General features: G+C 43.2%; 1 protein-coding gene across 3 annotated transcripts in view; it reads left to right on the top strand.

Moving 5' to 3' along the window:
* LOC134820068 (RUN domain-containing protein 1-like) overlaps positions 1-15883 on the top strand; it is a 30216-nt gene that overhangs the window by 5617 nt on the left and 8716 nt on the right. Inside the window, exons 1-5 of one of the 3 annotated variants that reach the window (XM_063830294.1) lie at positions 7252-7393; positions 12080-12167; positions 12368-12496; positions 12833-12940; positions 13188-13291. In XM_063830294.1, coding sequence (XP_063686364.1) covers positions 7374-7393; positions 12080-12167; positions 12368-12496; positions 12833-12940; positions 13188-13291 — 449 coding nt within the window. In that variant the 5' untranslated portion in view covers positions 7252-7373. Of the gene's footprint in view, positions 1-7251; positions 7394-11182; positions 11956-12079; positions 12168-12367; positions 12497-12832; positions 12941-13187; positions 13292-15883 lie in introns of those variants that run through there. The other 2 variants (XM_063830292.1, XM_063830293.1) reach the window with 2 other exon arrangements.

Raw genomic sequence — 15883 nt, 5'->3', positions numbered from 1 at the left:
ATAGTGAGATCAATGTACCCGTTATCCCATGTCGTAGTATCCAGCTAATTTTACCACAGTTAGAATAACGTACACGATAAGACAGAAAATGAGTTAACATCTGATGTTCGAAAAAATAAAAATAAACCAGTCTAACTAAGCTACCCCGCCCCCCCCCCCCCCCACCAGCTGATCGCTCCCTCGATTTAGCCCTGTTGGAGCTCATTAATCTTCCCACAACTGAGTTGTAAAAACAGGACCTATCACCATAACAACAGAGTCCAGGACCTATCACCATAGTAACAGAGTCCAGGACATATCACCATAGTAACAGAGTCCAGGACATATCACCATAGTAACAGAGTCCAGGACCAATCAGCATGAAGTGTGAACTCTCTGATCATTCCTGGGGGGGGGGGGGGGGGGGGGGGGGGGGGGGGGGGGGGGGGGGGGGGGGGGGGGGGGGCCTTCCTTGAGCTGATAAATGGCAGACTCATGGCCTGGGCCATAAATCATCACTACATGTCCAGGACTATCACCATAATATGAATCCAGGACCTCAACTCGTGAAGTGTGTTTTGATCTCCTAATAAAACTGAGCCAGCAAGATACACCACCTGCTCCCTCCCCCGCCCTCACCGAACTGTAGCAATAGTCACTTCTCTGTCCAGGCGTGTAATTACCTGGCAGTAATTAGTTAATGAAGTAATTGACAGGAGCCCCCTGGAGTTAGTTCCCTCTTGTTTCAGAACTCTCTTACAAACTGACGGGGTCATGTAACAAGGGGACTTGCTAGTTGCTAGGTTACGTTGCTAGGTTACGTCTGGTAATAATTACATGGGGCGGGTAAGTTCATGTCATGGTGAGGATCTAATGCCGTGGTGTCTGGCTATTAAACCACATCAAAGGAACCTGTAAATTTGTATTTAAGTGAGGCAGGGCTACCCTGCTAGTTGTTATAATATAACTAGCTGTTATAATATCTTAATATAACTGCATGCGTTTTAAGTTTCATTATAATCCTTGTTTCTGGGAGGTTTATACAGGCTGTTTGTAGTGTGATACAGGCTGTGGTATAGTGGGGCTGTTTGTTCACAGCACACTACTCAACACACATATCTCTACTACTACTACTACATTGCTCAGCAGTCTCTCGTTAAAACCCGATAACTCGCCAATTTGTTGGTTCTCTCCGAGTTAAAGTTTGTATTGTTGTTGCTGGTGGGTGTAATCTCCCCCTTGTTATAAAGTGACAGATTGTCGAGACGCCCCCCCCCCCCCCACTGTGTTATAAAGTGTCAGATTGTCGGGACGGCCCCGCCCCACTGTGTTATAAAGTGTCAGATTGTCGGGACGGCCCCCCCCCCCACTGTGTTATAAAGTGTCAGATTGTCGGGACGGCCCCCCCCCCCCACTGTGTTATAAAATGTCAGATTGTCGGGACGCCCCCCCCCACTGTGTTATAAAGTGTCAGATTGTCGGGACGGCCCCCCCCCCCCACCACTGTGTTATAAAGTGTCAGATTGTCGGGACGGCCCCCCCCCCCCCCACCACTGTGTTATAAAGTGTCAGATTGTCGGGACGGCCCCCCCCCACTGTGTTATAAAGTGACAGATTGTCGGGACGCCCCCCCCCCCCACTGTGTTATAAAGTGTCAGATTGTCGGGACGCCCCCCCCCCACTGTGTTATAAAGTGTCAGATTGTCGGGACGCTCCCCCCCCCACTGTGTTATAAAGTGTCAGATTGTCGGGACGGCCCCCCCCCCCCACTGTGTTATAAAGTGTCAGATTGTCGGGACGCCCCCCCCCCACTGTGTTATAAAGTGTCAGATTGCCCCCCCCCCCACTGTGTTATAAAGTGTCAGATTGTCGGGACGCCCCCCCCCCCCCCCCACTGTGTTATAAAGTGTCAGATTGTCGGGACGCCCCCCCCCCCCCCCCACTGTGTTATAAAGTGCCAGATTGTCGGGACCCCCCACTGTGTTATAAAGTGGCAGATTGTCGGGACGCCCCCCCCCCCCCCCCCACTGTGTTATAAAGTGTCAGATTGTCGGGACGCCCCCCCCCTACTGTGTTATAAAGTGTCAGATTGTCGGGACGGCCCCCCCCCCCCCACTGTGTTATAAAGTGACAGATTGTCGGGACGCCCCCCCCCACTGTGTTATAAAGTGTCAGATTGTCGGGACGCCCCCCCCCCCCACTGTGTTATAAAGTGTCAGATTGTCGGGACGCTCCCCCCCCCCCCCCCCCCCACTGTGTTATAAAGTGTCAGATTGTCGGGACGGCCCCCCACCACTGTGTTATAAAGTGTCAGATTGTCGGGACGCCCCCCCCCCCCCCCCCCACTGTGTTATAAAGTGTCAGATTGTCGGGACGCCCCCCCCCCCCCACTGTGTTATAAAGTGTCAGATTGTCGGGACGCCCCCCCCCCACTGTGTTATAAAGTGTCAGATTGTCGGGACGCCCCCCCCCCCCACTGTGTTATAAAGTGCCAGATTGTCGGGACCCCCCACTGTGTTATAAAGTGGCAGATTGTCGGGACGCCCCCCCCCCCCACTGTGTTATAAAGTGTCAGATTGTCGGGACGCCCCCCCCCCCCCCCCTACTGTGTTATAAAGTGTCAGATTGTCGGGACGCCCCCCACCACTGTGTTATAAAGTGTCAGATTGCCCCACCACTGTGTTATAAAGTGTCAGATTGCCCCCCACTGTGTTATAAAATGTCAGATTGTCGGGACGCCCCCCCCCCCCCCCACTGTATTATAAAGTGTCAGATTGTCGGGACGCCCCCCCCCCCCACCACTGTGTTATAAAGTGTCAGATTGTCGGGACGCCCCCCCCCCCCCACTGTATTATAAAGTGTCAGATTGTCGGGACGCCCCCCCCCACTGTATTATAAAGTGTCAGATTGTCGGGACGCCCCCCCCCCCCCCACTGTGTTATAAAGTGTCAGATTGTCGGGACGCCCCCCCCACTGTATTATAAAGTGTCAGATTGTCGGGACGCCCCCCCCCCCCCCACCACTGTGTTATAAAGTGTCAGATTGTCGGGACGGCCCCCCCCCCCACTGTGTTATAAAGTGTCAGATTGTCGGGACGCCCCCCCACCACTGTGTTATAAAGTGTCAGATTGCCCCCCCACTGTGTTATAAAGTGTCAGATTGTCGGGACGCCCCCCACCCCCACTGTGTTATAAAGTGTCAGATTGTCGGGACGCCCCCCCCCCCACTGTGTTATAAAGTGACAGATTGTCGGGACGCCCCCCCACCACTGTGTTATAAAGTGTCAGATTGTCGGGACGCCCCCCCCCCCCCCCCCCCCACTGTGTTATAAAGTGTCAGATTGTCGGGATGCCCCCCCCCCCCCCACTGTATTATAAAGTGTCAGATTGTCGGGACGCCCCCCCCCCACTGTATTATAAAGTGTCAGATTGTCGGGACGCCCCCCCCCCCCCACCACTGTGTTATAAAGTGTCAGATTGTCGGGACGGCCCCCCCCCCACCACTGTGTTATAAAGTGTCAGATTGTCGGGACGCCCCCCCCCCACTGTATTATAAAGTGTCAGATTGTCGGGACGCCCCCCCCCCACCACTGTGTTATAAAGTGTCAGATTGTCGGGACGCCCCCCCCCCCCCCCCCACTGTGTTATAAAGTGTCAGATTGTCGGGACGGCCCCCCACCACTGTGTTATAAAGTGTCAGATTGTCGGGACGCCCCCCCCCCCCCCCCCCACTGTGTTATAAAATGTCAGATTGTCGGGACACCCCCCCACTGTGTTATAAAATGTCAGATTGTCGGGACACCCCCCCCCCCCACTGTGTTATAAAGTGACAGATTGTCGGGACGCCCCCCCCCCCCCCACTGTGTTATAAAGTGTCAGATTGTCGGGACGCCCCCCCCCCCCCCACTGTGTTATAAAGTGTCAGATTGTCGGGACGGCCCCCCCCCCCCCCACTGTGTTATAAAGTGACAGATTGTCGGGACGCCCCCCCCCCCCCCCACTGTGTTATAAAGTGTCCGATTGTCGGGACGCCCCCCCCCCCCCCCACTGTGTTATAAAGTGTCAGATTGTCGGGACGCCCCCCCCCCCCCCCACTGTGTTATAAAGTGTCAGATTGTCGGGACGCCCCCCCCCCCCACTGTATTATAAAGTGTCAGATTGTCGGGACGCCCCCCCCCCCCCCCCCCCCACACCCCACCACCATGTTTCCCATGTGATTGCTCTGTAATGACGCTCGAGTAAGCCGACTCATGGGTGCGTTCTTGTCAACGTTGCATTTCTTGTCCTCGTTATGGCAATTTGGTCTTGTACTCGTCAAATATTTTGAATTCTTTTGTCATTGTCATGGTGATAACGCCCTCACCTTGCCAATGTGTTACCTTTTGTTCTTTACAATAGTCACCACAATAGTGAATATGGGTGGCATTGTCGGTAGTAGTACAAACACATACTACAACTGTCCTCCCAATTGTCGGTAGTAGTACAAACACATACTACTACTGTCCTCCAATTGTCGGTAGTAGTACAAACACATACTACTACTGTCCTCCAATTGTCGGTAGTAGTACAAACACATACTACTACTGTCCTCCCAATTGTCGGTAGTAGTACAAACACATACTACTACTGTCCTCCAATTGTCGGTAGTAGTACAAACACATACTACTACTGTCCTCCAATTGTCGGTAGTAGTACAAACACATACTACTACTGTCCTCCCAATTGTCGGTAGTAGTACAAACACATACTACTACTGTCCTCCAATTGTCGGTAGTAGTACAAACACATACTACTACTGTCCTCCAATTGTCGGTAGTAGTACAAACACATACTACTACTGTCCTCCAATTGTCGGTAGTAGTACAAACAGTAAACACATACTACTACTGTCCTCCAATTGTCGGTAGTAGTACAAACACATACTACTACTGTCCTCCAATTGTCGGTAGTAGTACAAACAGTAAACACATACTACTACTGTCCTGAGTCCTCCCAATTGTTGGAATACGTAGTACTAGTAAAGTAGTAACCTCATTCTAGTACCTCATTTTTCTTGACCGTGCAAAGTTTTCGTTTGATTTGTTGAAAAAACGTGACTAATTTCTATTCCGAGTTTCCCTAAAAGATAACAAATGAGTAGAACTGAATCCCACTTCAAGTTGATCCAAAATGCGCTCAAAACACACACAGAAATAATCTAAAAAGTAAAACTTCAAAAACAAGTTAAACTAAAAAGTACAAAACGGTACCAGAAAGGAATGTGCCACGTATGCACTACAAATTCCCGCTATTTCCACCACACCCACAGCACAGGTCGCTACAAAAGGTTGTGTCACGTGACTTCTCGTAACCTACTCAACTACTAGATTCGGGTTGTAAATACACACGGTATATCTCGTAATACTCCTAACCAAGTTGTTCACATTTCTTCTCGTTGCTTCTGAGGGGCTGTAGGGATCTGGCAGGGGTTGTTATGGTAACAGCTAGCCGGCACCTTATCTGATAGGGGTTGTTAATGTTACTGCTAGCCGGCAACTTCTGGTGCTCAGTAATTATGGTCTGGTTTGTGTGACTAGTAATATGGAGCTCTCCGTAGTCTGTTTAGTATTGTTTACACTTTACATTTTATTTTCCTTGGTTCTTTATTTGTCCTTACAGCAAATATCACACGACTGCTGCTTCCTTCCTGATGATACTATCGGAAATTATCCTCTTCAAACCAGACAGTCGCGTAAAGGAGCACTTACTGTCTAGCTTGGGTCTGAGTTATAACGTAATGTATTATAAAGGAGCACTATAATGGACATTGCCAGATGCCAAGATGTCTTGTAACCAAGCTGGTTTCAGCCAATTGAAATGCTCAGTGGTGACTGTCTTGGTAGACCATTTTACCAGTCTATCTATGATTCTATCGTTTAGGACAGCTCAACAGCTTCTTTGGTGCTGATTTGCACTTTAAAAGCTTTTATATTTCAAGAATTCCCCTCCAGGTTTTATTTTTCTTTTACTTCCCGTAGATTCGTTGACGATTTTAATAATTTAACCTTAAAATGCCTTCCGAAAGTTACTTTATTGTTCTATTTATTTTGTAGATGACAACTTGTTCTTGTTCGTAATCTGAACTAGTAGTAGTAGTAGTAGTAAACTCATTGCAATGTCGCGTCAGTTGGGAAATAGGTCCCACATTTAAATCCTGTTAGGCAAAGAATTTCTTATTTTCCCAAGTACCTTTTTTACTAAAAATCACAACGGTTTCAGCACTTACTGCTCGTTAGAATTGTCCCCATTATTACAGCTGGGCGTGGGAGTGTAATGGGGTTGATAGTGAGAGAGGTGACTGGCAGTCTATTAGCCCCCATGAGGCCACGTTTACAGGAGCTATTAGGAGAGGTATGGCAGGTATGACAGGTGTTGTAAACCTGGTCTGATCTGTGGGGCAGGTATCTGTGTTACTGGGACAGGTATCTGTCTTACTGGGACAGTTTAGCTATTGTTAAACGGGGATCTGTCCTTCATCCGGTTTTCTTACCGTATAATTCAGTTTCACTGGTAACTTGTCTCGATACTCCCCTCCCACCCACCCTCCTGCCCTCCCATCAGGGACACACTGAGGACTAAGGTTATGTTCCAATGAATGCGTTATATTATACACCTTTTGGGTTGGGCATCATAGACCAGAACTGATCTATACTGTTCCAAAGGATAAGCATGTATCAACTGATCATATTGTAAAAATGTTACGCCGGATATGTTGGTTTATTTTACAGATATAAAATATTAAATATTAACAATTTTATCGCTTCACGTGGCTGGTTTTACAGTGTATCAATGTTATTGGAGACTATTTAAACCTATCACCGCATATTATAGTGTACTTTACACATTTATTTATGCAAAAATACAATACAATTCGTGTGTCAATACATAGGAAACTATTATTTAAAGTATTTTAGAACTAGTGTAGGAAATGTAGGAAATGGTGGTGTATCTTGTATCTTGTAGAAAATGCGAGGATTCAGTTCCAACACTGATTTAGGAAATCACAGCTCTAGATTAGGAGGTTATCAAACATTTTACACATGAGTTATTAAGTACACACTATACACCTTACTTTACAGAAGGGTAGTTTCTGAGAAGATACTTGTATAAGATTAGAAAGTGTGGCTGATATTTCTACACACTGTAGTTACATTAGTTACATGATTACAGTAAGAATGTCTCTTTGCTGAAGTGTTGAGATAGATGTCTCAATACTATCTCTATATACTATACTAATATATTAGGATCTATATTTCACATGAAGTTTAGTTTTTCTCCTTGTGTAGTTTGTTTAGTAACTATAGTAACCAGATAGTAGAGGAGTGCTGGCTGATAAAGATCTGACAGCTCTAATAGATGAACTACACTGATGTCAGGTTAGTTGTTGTAGTGCTACAATCAGGTTCTGCACAGACTCGTTGCTTCTGAGAGGGTCCTAGAAGATTCTGGGATATTGTGGAGACATTAAATTGGAAATAGTTGCAAAAAGTTTAGCATTTGTTGTAAAATACAGTACACTTTAAGTATCCAGGTACTTACTTACTTACTTGTACATGAAAAGGTCTCCTCCTAGTCGTTGGAGTGGCCTGCACCACATAGTAACTCCTTTCTCCGGTGTATTAGACCTCTCAGTGAACCCTGTCTGTAGCTTGTTGTTCTGCATCTTCTATCGTGATGTTATCGACACCTGTGAAGATTGCTGCATCCTCCCGGACACATGACAACCAGTTTTTCCGAGGTCTACCTCTTGACCTTTTACCATGCTTTGGGATCCAGTGCAGAAGATAGTTGGGTATTCTTTCTTCTGGCATCCTCACCACATGGCCAAACCATCGGAGTCTAGCTGCTTGTACGAAAGTATCAACAGAGGCGATGTTAGCCCGCTTAAGTACATGTACATCAGCATTAGATACATGATAAAACCATTTGATTTTCAGGATTCTCCTCAGACATCTATGATGGAACACCTCAAACCTTTTCATCTGCGTCTGTGTGGTATTCCATACCTCACTTCCATAGAGCAGTATAGTGAGAACAGCCGCTTTGTAAATCTGATGTTAGTTGGAGTCTTGATGCTGCGACTGTACCATATACTGCTAAGCTGATAGAATGCCCCAGAGGCCTTTTGAATTCGAGCTGATAGTTCTTTGTCAATTGTTCCATTCGCACTGATGATTGCACCCAAGTAAGTGAAACTGCTGACCTGCTGTATTGGGAGACCTTCCACATTGATGTCCATAGTATCGTCTTTAGAATACGGCCTCTGCGATGCACTTTTGCTGACAACCATGCTCTGTGTTTTTCCAGGTAGTAAACAGAAAATCTTGTTATTAAACCACTTTATTTTCTAATTGTTTATCAGCGATTTAAATCGACTTAAAACCGAACTTATCTTAATATAATAATATCTAATAATAAGTGTCAGTAGTCAGTAGTGTTAGGCTCCGATAATAACTACATGATGTAAGCATAAATACCGGCCGAACACATGTGGAACAAATGAAGTTGATTTTCGTGTGAGATATAATAATATAGTGCCAAACAGCTTCCATCAGAACCTTAGCCATTGTACCAAAAGCGGCAAACTAATTACATGGACTCATCTCTAGCCGAGCGGATTAGACATATGACTATTTCTCAATGTGAACGTGAAATTAGCGGCCCTTTTTAAAGTTTCTGTTGAACCAGGGCGTTCACTACACAGACCAGAGGCTGATGAGGAGACAATATGGTTGTTTCGTTGTTTGATGTTTAGTTTTACTTTTGTAAAGTGGTTTATTTGTTCGTCGAGCAGACATAATGGTGTCAGCGGTTCACTGTTAGGGGGGGGGGGCCGGGGGAGGAGGGGGGGCTGATAGAATGTAACGCAAAGAGTTTTTATTACTTTTTAACCAGATACCCTGGCTTCATAATATTTTAATTCCAGATGGAAAGCTCGAGTAGGTAATCTGACTTTAGTAGTCGGGTTACAAAGCAATTATTTTAATCCTACCTGATATTATGATTCGTAGTCAAGCAGACTTAAAGTCTGAGACTTTCGACTAAATTGTTTTTACCATCAGTCTTTGTTTTCAGCCGATTTATTTCTATTCGATTTACAACACTTTGAAATACACCACTACAAGTAAGTACTCATGTCAGGTTCACGTCGCGATACATTGTGAGACATTTGGAGATGAAACATCAAATTGTGCGCATTAAAACATCATAATGCAGCTTGCACAACTTTATTATGTTACCCAAATCAAGTTACAAAAGCCTTTTCATCTCTGTAGAAAATTTCCGGCAGGTCAAAGGATGTATTCATATTTCATAAGCCCTCCTGACGTTGCATTCCCAGACCCATTGTCCGGCCGTCCGGGATATCTCGCCTCTGATTGGCCGGGCTTGATCACGTGTCTAGAATGCTGTGCTCTGATTGGCTGAAGTGTGGTTTGACGGGAAGCGTGTTCTACTCTCGTGCTGTTCTCTGTTCTCCTCAGTAGTGTGCTGTTAGAGAGAGAGAGAGAGAGAGTCTGATATCCTTGCTGCTTTGTTGACCTACACTTACTAGCCTCGTCACCTTTCTGTGTCCTAAAGTTGATTATACCAGATTCTACAGCTTGTTTTGATTATAGTTATAATACAGTTTAACTCAGGCTTGCTCTGCTTATTTAACAGCAGCAGATAATATCTCTTCAGACTGTATAGCACTTTATCACAGTGTGTAATGTAACAATGAACTTTGCTTTATTCAGTTCTTCAGGGCGCGGTGCTTCAGGCGTCAATTTCTGTGAAGGAAGCTTTGTACTGTTTCATTGTGGTTCATAGGTCTTTCTGTGTTGAAATTTTATCGGACAAGCAAACAAATAGTAGGTTACTTGCGTTATTCAGTTATTCGGGCTTGATTAATTTGCTAAGTAAGTGTTTTTACAAAGCCATCTTAGTAGACGCAGTCCTCTTCATTCCCGCGCTCCCTTATTCTTATTATTTTAATTCACTTCACTTCAAATATGAATTCTGGGCGATTTTTCTTGTCGAGATGACATATCATGCATTGAACTAACATCTCAACTTTCATATGTTATTGTTCAATACTTTAGAACCAAAAAGTATTGAATATGTTTTACGCAACAAATCACTAATCTTCAGAGCACTTTATTTCAGAACTGGTGAAATAGTGAGATAACGTTGAGCGACTTATAATCGAATTAAAGTGCCATTTTTGTTATTCGTATTGATCGCTGTAGTGTGATAGTAATGAGATTAAAATGCCCACATTAATTCTGACAATTTCTAAAGAATGCTCAAATCTCGAACATCTTCATAAAAGTACTTTAATTATTTCATTGTTCTTTTATTAGTTCCATTGTACGATTAAGATTGATGCCGTTTTATATCAGAATTGGCACTATCGTGCTTTTGCTTATTCCTCGTATCTTAGCCGCTCTCGTTTCTTTGAAAGACATAAGTAAAAGCACAGGACCAGCTTTACGAAATGCAAATGGGATAAATCGATGCACGATATGACATTATGTTACGATATGACATTATGTTACTGTTGTCCAGAAGCAAGCCCTGCCAAACCAACCTAAAATACTTTTTTTAAAATTTTATTACTCTCCAAAAACCGCACATTTCCATTTTTCCATTCCACGTAACCTGCCATCTTATCAGCTATATTTAAGGCTTTTTTATTTTGTTTCACTGACTTGTCCCAAAACATTTTATAATATCAATATTCAATAAGTAAAGTAAAGTAAGGTATCTTTTGTAGTAGACTGCAATTATGACACCGCTAGTAGCAAGGGCCACTATTTAAAAGTCTTTGTGCCGGTTGCTATTGTTCCTCTCGTGTACTATTGGGCGTTGTTTTTGTTTGATGGTAGACTTACTTAACGACTACATACATGAAGATATTGTACATATATGATGAGCTGTGCACTTTGTTGCTATGGTTACATTACTTTGTTATTTCGGGAGAATTTGATCACATTGGATCTGGTCTTTACTTTCAAGAATTAGTCAAAATTACTGTTTTATTGTTATTTTTTATTAAAACTGTTTAATTAACGTTACTTTGTATCGAATTGTTTCCTTACTTAGTTATGATGAAATATTAGTTGCTTTCTACCACCAACCTATGATGTTATCGCATGCTATTCAGCTACAACTGGACATTTTCAAACAAATAACCCTTATCAGTGCTCTAAAGGAGGCACCAGGATATGGCAGGTGGTGGCAAGGACTTCCTCTTCCCCTCCCAGATACTATCTCCTGATAGTATCTGGTGTGTGCCGCCCCAGTCTCCTCTCATTGCTCCACTTCAGACTGGTTTCAAGACTATTTGGGAGAATTCTTCTTCATCGTCCTCCTCCTCCTCGTCAGTAAAATCTAACAGTTCCAGTGCCTCGTCTAGAAAATCAACCCCTTCCTCACTAAGAAGTAACTCCACTGAACTACCCAGATACTCCCCAGCTGCCAGCCCTGCTCCCGGCCCCCTCAACTGGAAGAGCCCTGTCTCTACACCGGACCTGGTCACTTGTCACGTACAGAGTATGAAGTACCGAGCAGAGCCCCCCACTCTCCGTGTCAGACCCTCCCCGCTGGAAACTACCTCCCTCAACTTGAACCCTATAGGGTTAGGGTCCGCGCCGTGTAGGATGGAGCCTATTTCTCGCGGAGAGAGCAGCAGAGAGGAGCTGTTTTCTCCGGATACTCCCAGACATTCTGTCAGTGGGATGTCACGTGATACTCCGAGACATTCTGTCAGTGGGATGTCACGTGATACTCCGAGACATTCTGTCAGTGGGATGTCATCTGTTGAGACTCCGTTAATGAGTGGGATATCACGTGACGAGAATCAATCACGTGATGAGACTGAATCAGGTGGTGGGATGTCACGTCACAGCTCTCAGTGTTCTCTCGAAAGTTTACAGTCTTCCCTTTCCGAGTACTGGTATGGATAAGTTGGGAAAGTGGGCGAAATTTCCGTTTTATTATTAAAACTTACCGCCCATCAGGGACTATTGGTATCATGGAACAAATCGCTGTTGCACTATTTTGATATGTTCTTATTTCAGTGGATCACTTCGACAGCTAGAAGAATTAGAAGTTGGTCAGGAGTCACTCAATAACTCCCTCCTTGCACTCACATCTCACTTTGCCCAGGTTATTAGAGAGCAATACTTTGCATTTTGCAATTCATCAAATACTTTTCATTTTTCAACATCATTCGGTACTTCTATTGTGATATTGAGAGTTTTTCAATGATTTATTATTAATTTTGAAATATGTTACTGGAAAATTTGTTAATTTTAAAAGAATAAATCGAAATTAACGTCCGCCTGACACTATTTATCTTTTTGCAGGTACAATTTCGTCTGAGACAAATTACCCAAAGTGAGTCATCTGACAGAGATGCTTTGTTGCAAGAATTAGAAAAATTTGCTTTCACGGGTTGTCAGGACCTACCAAGTTATGAAGATGTGCATGAGTCGGTGAGTGGCATTGTTTGGTTTGGTAGACAGCATTCAATGAGGGCCTTTCGCTGATATTTACGTAACTTTGTGTCACATTGAAACTTGTATTATTATGATGTAATATATGGATGGCGCGGAGGTGATTTTAATCATTATTTCCGTGCGCGCCACCCATTTTAAACCATGTGCATGGCGCGCATACCCGACATTTCCGTGGTCCGTCCCACCAAATAATAAGAATGTAACCGCATAGAGAAAGGTGCTAGAATGTTTGTCAGTTGAATTGTTGCTCCTTTCGTTTTGTTGATATCGTTGTTGATGCCTGATGAACCTGTAACGTCCAACCTCTGTCAGATCTGCAGTACTTTCGAGAGGCGACTGTCGGAGCAGAAGGCTAAGCATGAGGAGCTTATATTTCAGCTGAAGTTTCAGCTTAAAGACCTTGAGCAATATGCAAAACAAGTTAGTTATTTTGGGCCGTTCTTTGTTTATATAGGGGTAATGGTAGTTTCCAGGCATATCTAAGGCGGGAAGGGCGGATTCTAGCACGGACGAGGGTTTCCGTTAAGAGCGGCCCGGATTTTACCTTTTCAATAGATAGGTAGGTTAGTGTATGTACATGTGATAACGTACAATAATTGTTCGTGTTAACTTTTATAAGCACTAAACATTTAGTTGAGTCATCATGTGCTTATATTCCCATTTTCAGTCGTCAGAAATCAAAACCAATGAGCAAATAAGAAGACACAAGCTCGTTTTAGAGCAAATAAAGAACTATTTAAAGATCGATATCAGTGACCTCTATAGATTACCGTAAGTAAACGTTAAACAGGACGCCTCACTCGTCGTTCATTATATTATGGGATACTATTTATCACTTCACGTCTCTGTGGAACGTTTTTATATTCACACCAATTATTATCATTTGTTGTAGCTTGTGTGACCGATTAACAGCTGATGTTAATTTTCAGGAGCGATGAGCTACTAGTTACCATAGTTACACTACTTTGTTCAGGAGTGATGAGCTACTAGTTACCATAGTTACACTACTTTGTTCAGGAGTGATGAGCTACTAGTTACCATAGTTACACTACTTTGTTCAGGAGTGATGAGCTACTAGTTACCATAGTTACTTTGTTCAGGAGTGATGAGCTACTAGTTACCATAGTTACTTTGTTCAGGAGTGATGAGCTACTAGTTACCATAGTTACTTTGTTCAGGAGTGATGAGCTACTAGTTACCACAGTTACTTTGTTCAGGAGTGATGAGTTACTAGTTACCATAGTTACTTTGTTCAGGAGTGATGAGTTACTAGTTACCATAGTTACTTTGTTCAGGAGTGATGAACTTCTAGTTACCATAGTTACTTTGTTCAGGAGTGATGAACTTCTAGTTACCATAGTTACTTTGTTCAGGAGTGATGAACTTCTAGTTACCATAGTTACTTTGTTCAGGAGTGATGAACTTCTAGTTACCATAGTTACTTTGTTCAGGAGTGATGAGCTACTAGTTACCATAGTTACTTTGTTCAGGAGTGATGAGTTACTAGTTACCATAGTTACTTTGTTCAGGAGTGATGAGTTACTAGTTACCATAGTTACTTTGTTCAGGAGTGATGAACTTCTAGTTACCATAGTTACTTTGTTCAGGAGTGATGAACTTCTAGTTACCATAGTTACTTTGTTCAGGAGTGATGAACTTCTAGTTACCATAGTTACTTTGTTCAGGAGTGATGAGCTACTAGTTACCACAGTTACTTTGTTCAGGAGTGATGAGTTACTAGTTACCATAGTTACTTTGTTCAGGAATGATGAGTTACTAGTTACCATAGTTACTTTGTTCAGGAGTGATGAGCTACTAGTTACCATAGTTACTTTGTTCAGGAGTGATGAACTTCTAGTTACCATAGTTACTTTGTTCAGGAGTGATGAGCTACTAGTTACCATAGTTACTTTGTTCAGGAGTGATGAGCTACTAGTTACCATAGTTACTTTGTTCAGGAGTGATGAGTTACTAGTTACCATAGTTACTTTGTTCAGGAGTGATGAACTTCTAGTTACCATAGTTACTTTGTTCAGGAGTGATGAACTTCTAGTTACCATAGTTACTTTGTTCAGGAGTGATGAGCTACTAGTTACCATAGTTACTTTGTTCAGGAGTGATGAGTTACTAGTTACCATAGTTACTTTGTTCAGGAGTGATGAGCTACTAGTTACCATAGTTACTTTGTTCAGGAGTGATGAGCTACTAGTTACCATAGTTACTTTGTTCAGGAGTGATGAGCTACTAGTTACCATAGTTACTTTGTTCAGGAGTGATGAGCTACTAGTTACCATAGTTACTTTGTTCAGGAGTGATGAACTTCTAGTTACCATAGTTACTTTGTTCAGGAGTGATGAGCTACTAGTTACCATAGTTACTTTGTTCAGGAGTGATGAGTTACTAGTTACCATAGTTACTTTGTTCAGGAGTGATGAACTTCTAGTTACCATAGTTACTTTGTTCAGGAGTGATGAACTTCTAGTTACCATAGTTACTTTGTTCAGGAGTGATGAGCTACTAGTTACCATAGTTACTTTGTTCAGGAGTGATGAGTTACTAGTTACCATAGTTACTTTGTTCAGGAGTGATGAGCTACTAGTTACCATAGTTACTTTGTTCAGGAGTGATGAGCTACTAGTTACCATAGTTACTTTGTTCAGGAGTGATGAGCTACTAGTTACCATAGTTACTTTGTTCAGGAGTGATGAGCTACTAGTTACCATAGTTACTTTGTTCAGGAGTGATGAGCTACTAGTTACCATAGTTACTTTGTTCAGGAGTGATGAGCTACTAGTTACCATAGTTACTTTGTTCAGGAGTGATGAGCTACTAGTTACCATAGTTACTTTGTTCAGGAGTGATGAGCTACTAGTTACCATAGTTACTTTGTTCAGGAGTGATGAGCTACTATTTACCATAGTTACTTTGTTCAGGAGTGATGAGCTACTATTTACCATAGTTACTTTGTTCAGGAGTGATGAGCTACTATTTACCATAGTTACTTTGTTCAGGAGTGATGAGCTACTAGTTACCATAGTTACTTTGTTCAGGAGTGATGAGCTACTAGTTACCATAGTTACTTTGTTCAGGAGTGATGAGTTACTAGTTACCATAGTTACTTTGTTCAGGAGTGATGAACTTCTAGTTACCATAGTTACTTTGTTCAGGAGTGATGAACTTCTAGTTACCATAGTTACTTTGTTCAGGAGTGATGAGCTACTAGTTACCATAGTTACTTTGTTCAGGAGTGATGAGCTACTAGTTACCACAGTTACTTTGTTCAGGAGTGATGAGTTACTAGTTACCATAGTTACTTTGTTCAGGAATGATGAGTTACTAGTTACCATAGTTACTTTGTTCAGG

Source organism: Bolinopsis microptera, chromosome 8 (assembly GCF_026151205.1).
Source record: "Bolinopsis microptera isolate Bmic1 chromosome 8, MBARI_Bmic_1.0, whole genome shotgun sequence".
Lineage (NCBI taxonomy): Eukaryota > Metazoa > Ctenophora > Tentaculata > Lobata > Bolinopsidae > Bolinopsis > Bolinopsis microptera.
Note: the sequence above shows the minus strand (reverse complement) of the source record. Positions and strands in the feature narration are given on the sequence as shown.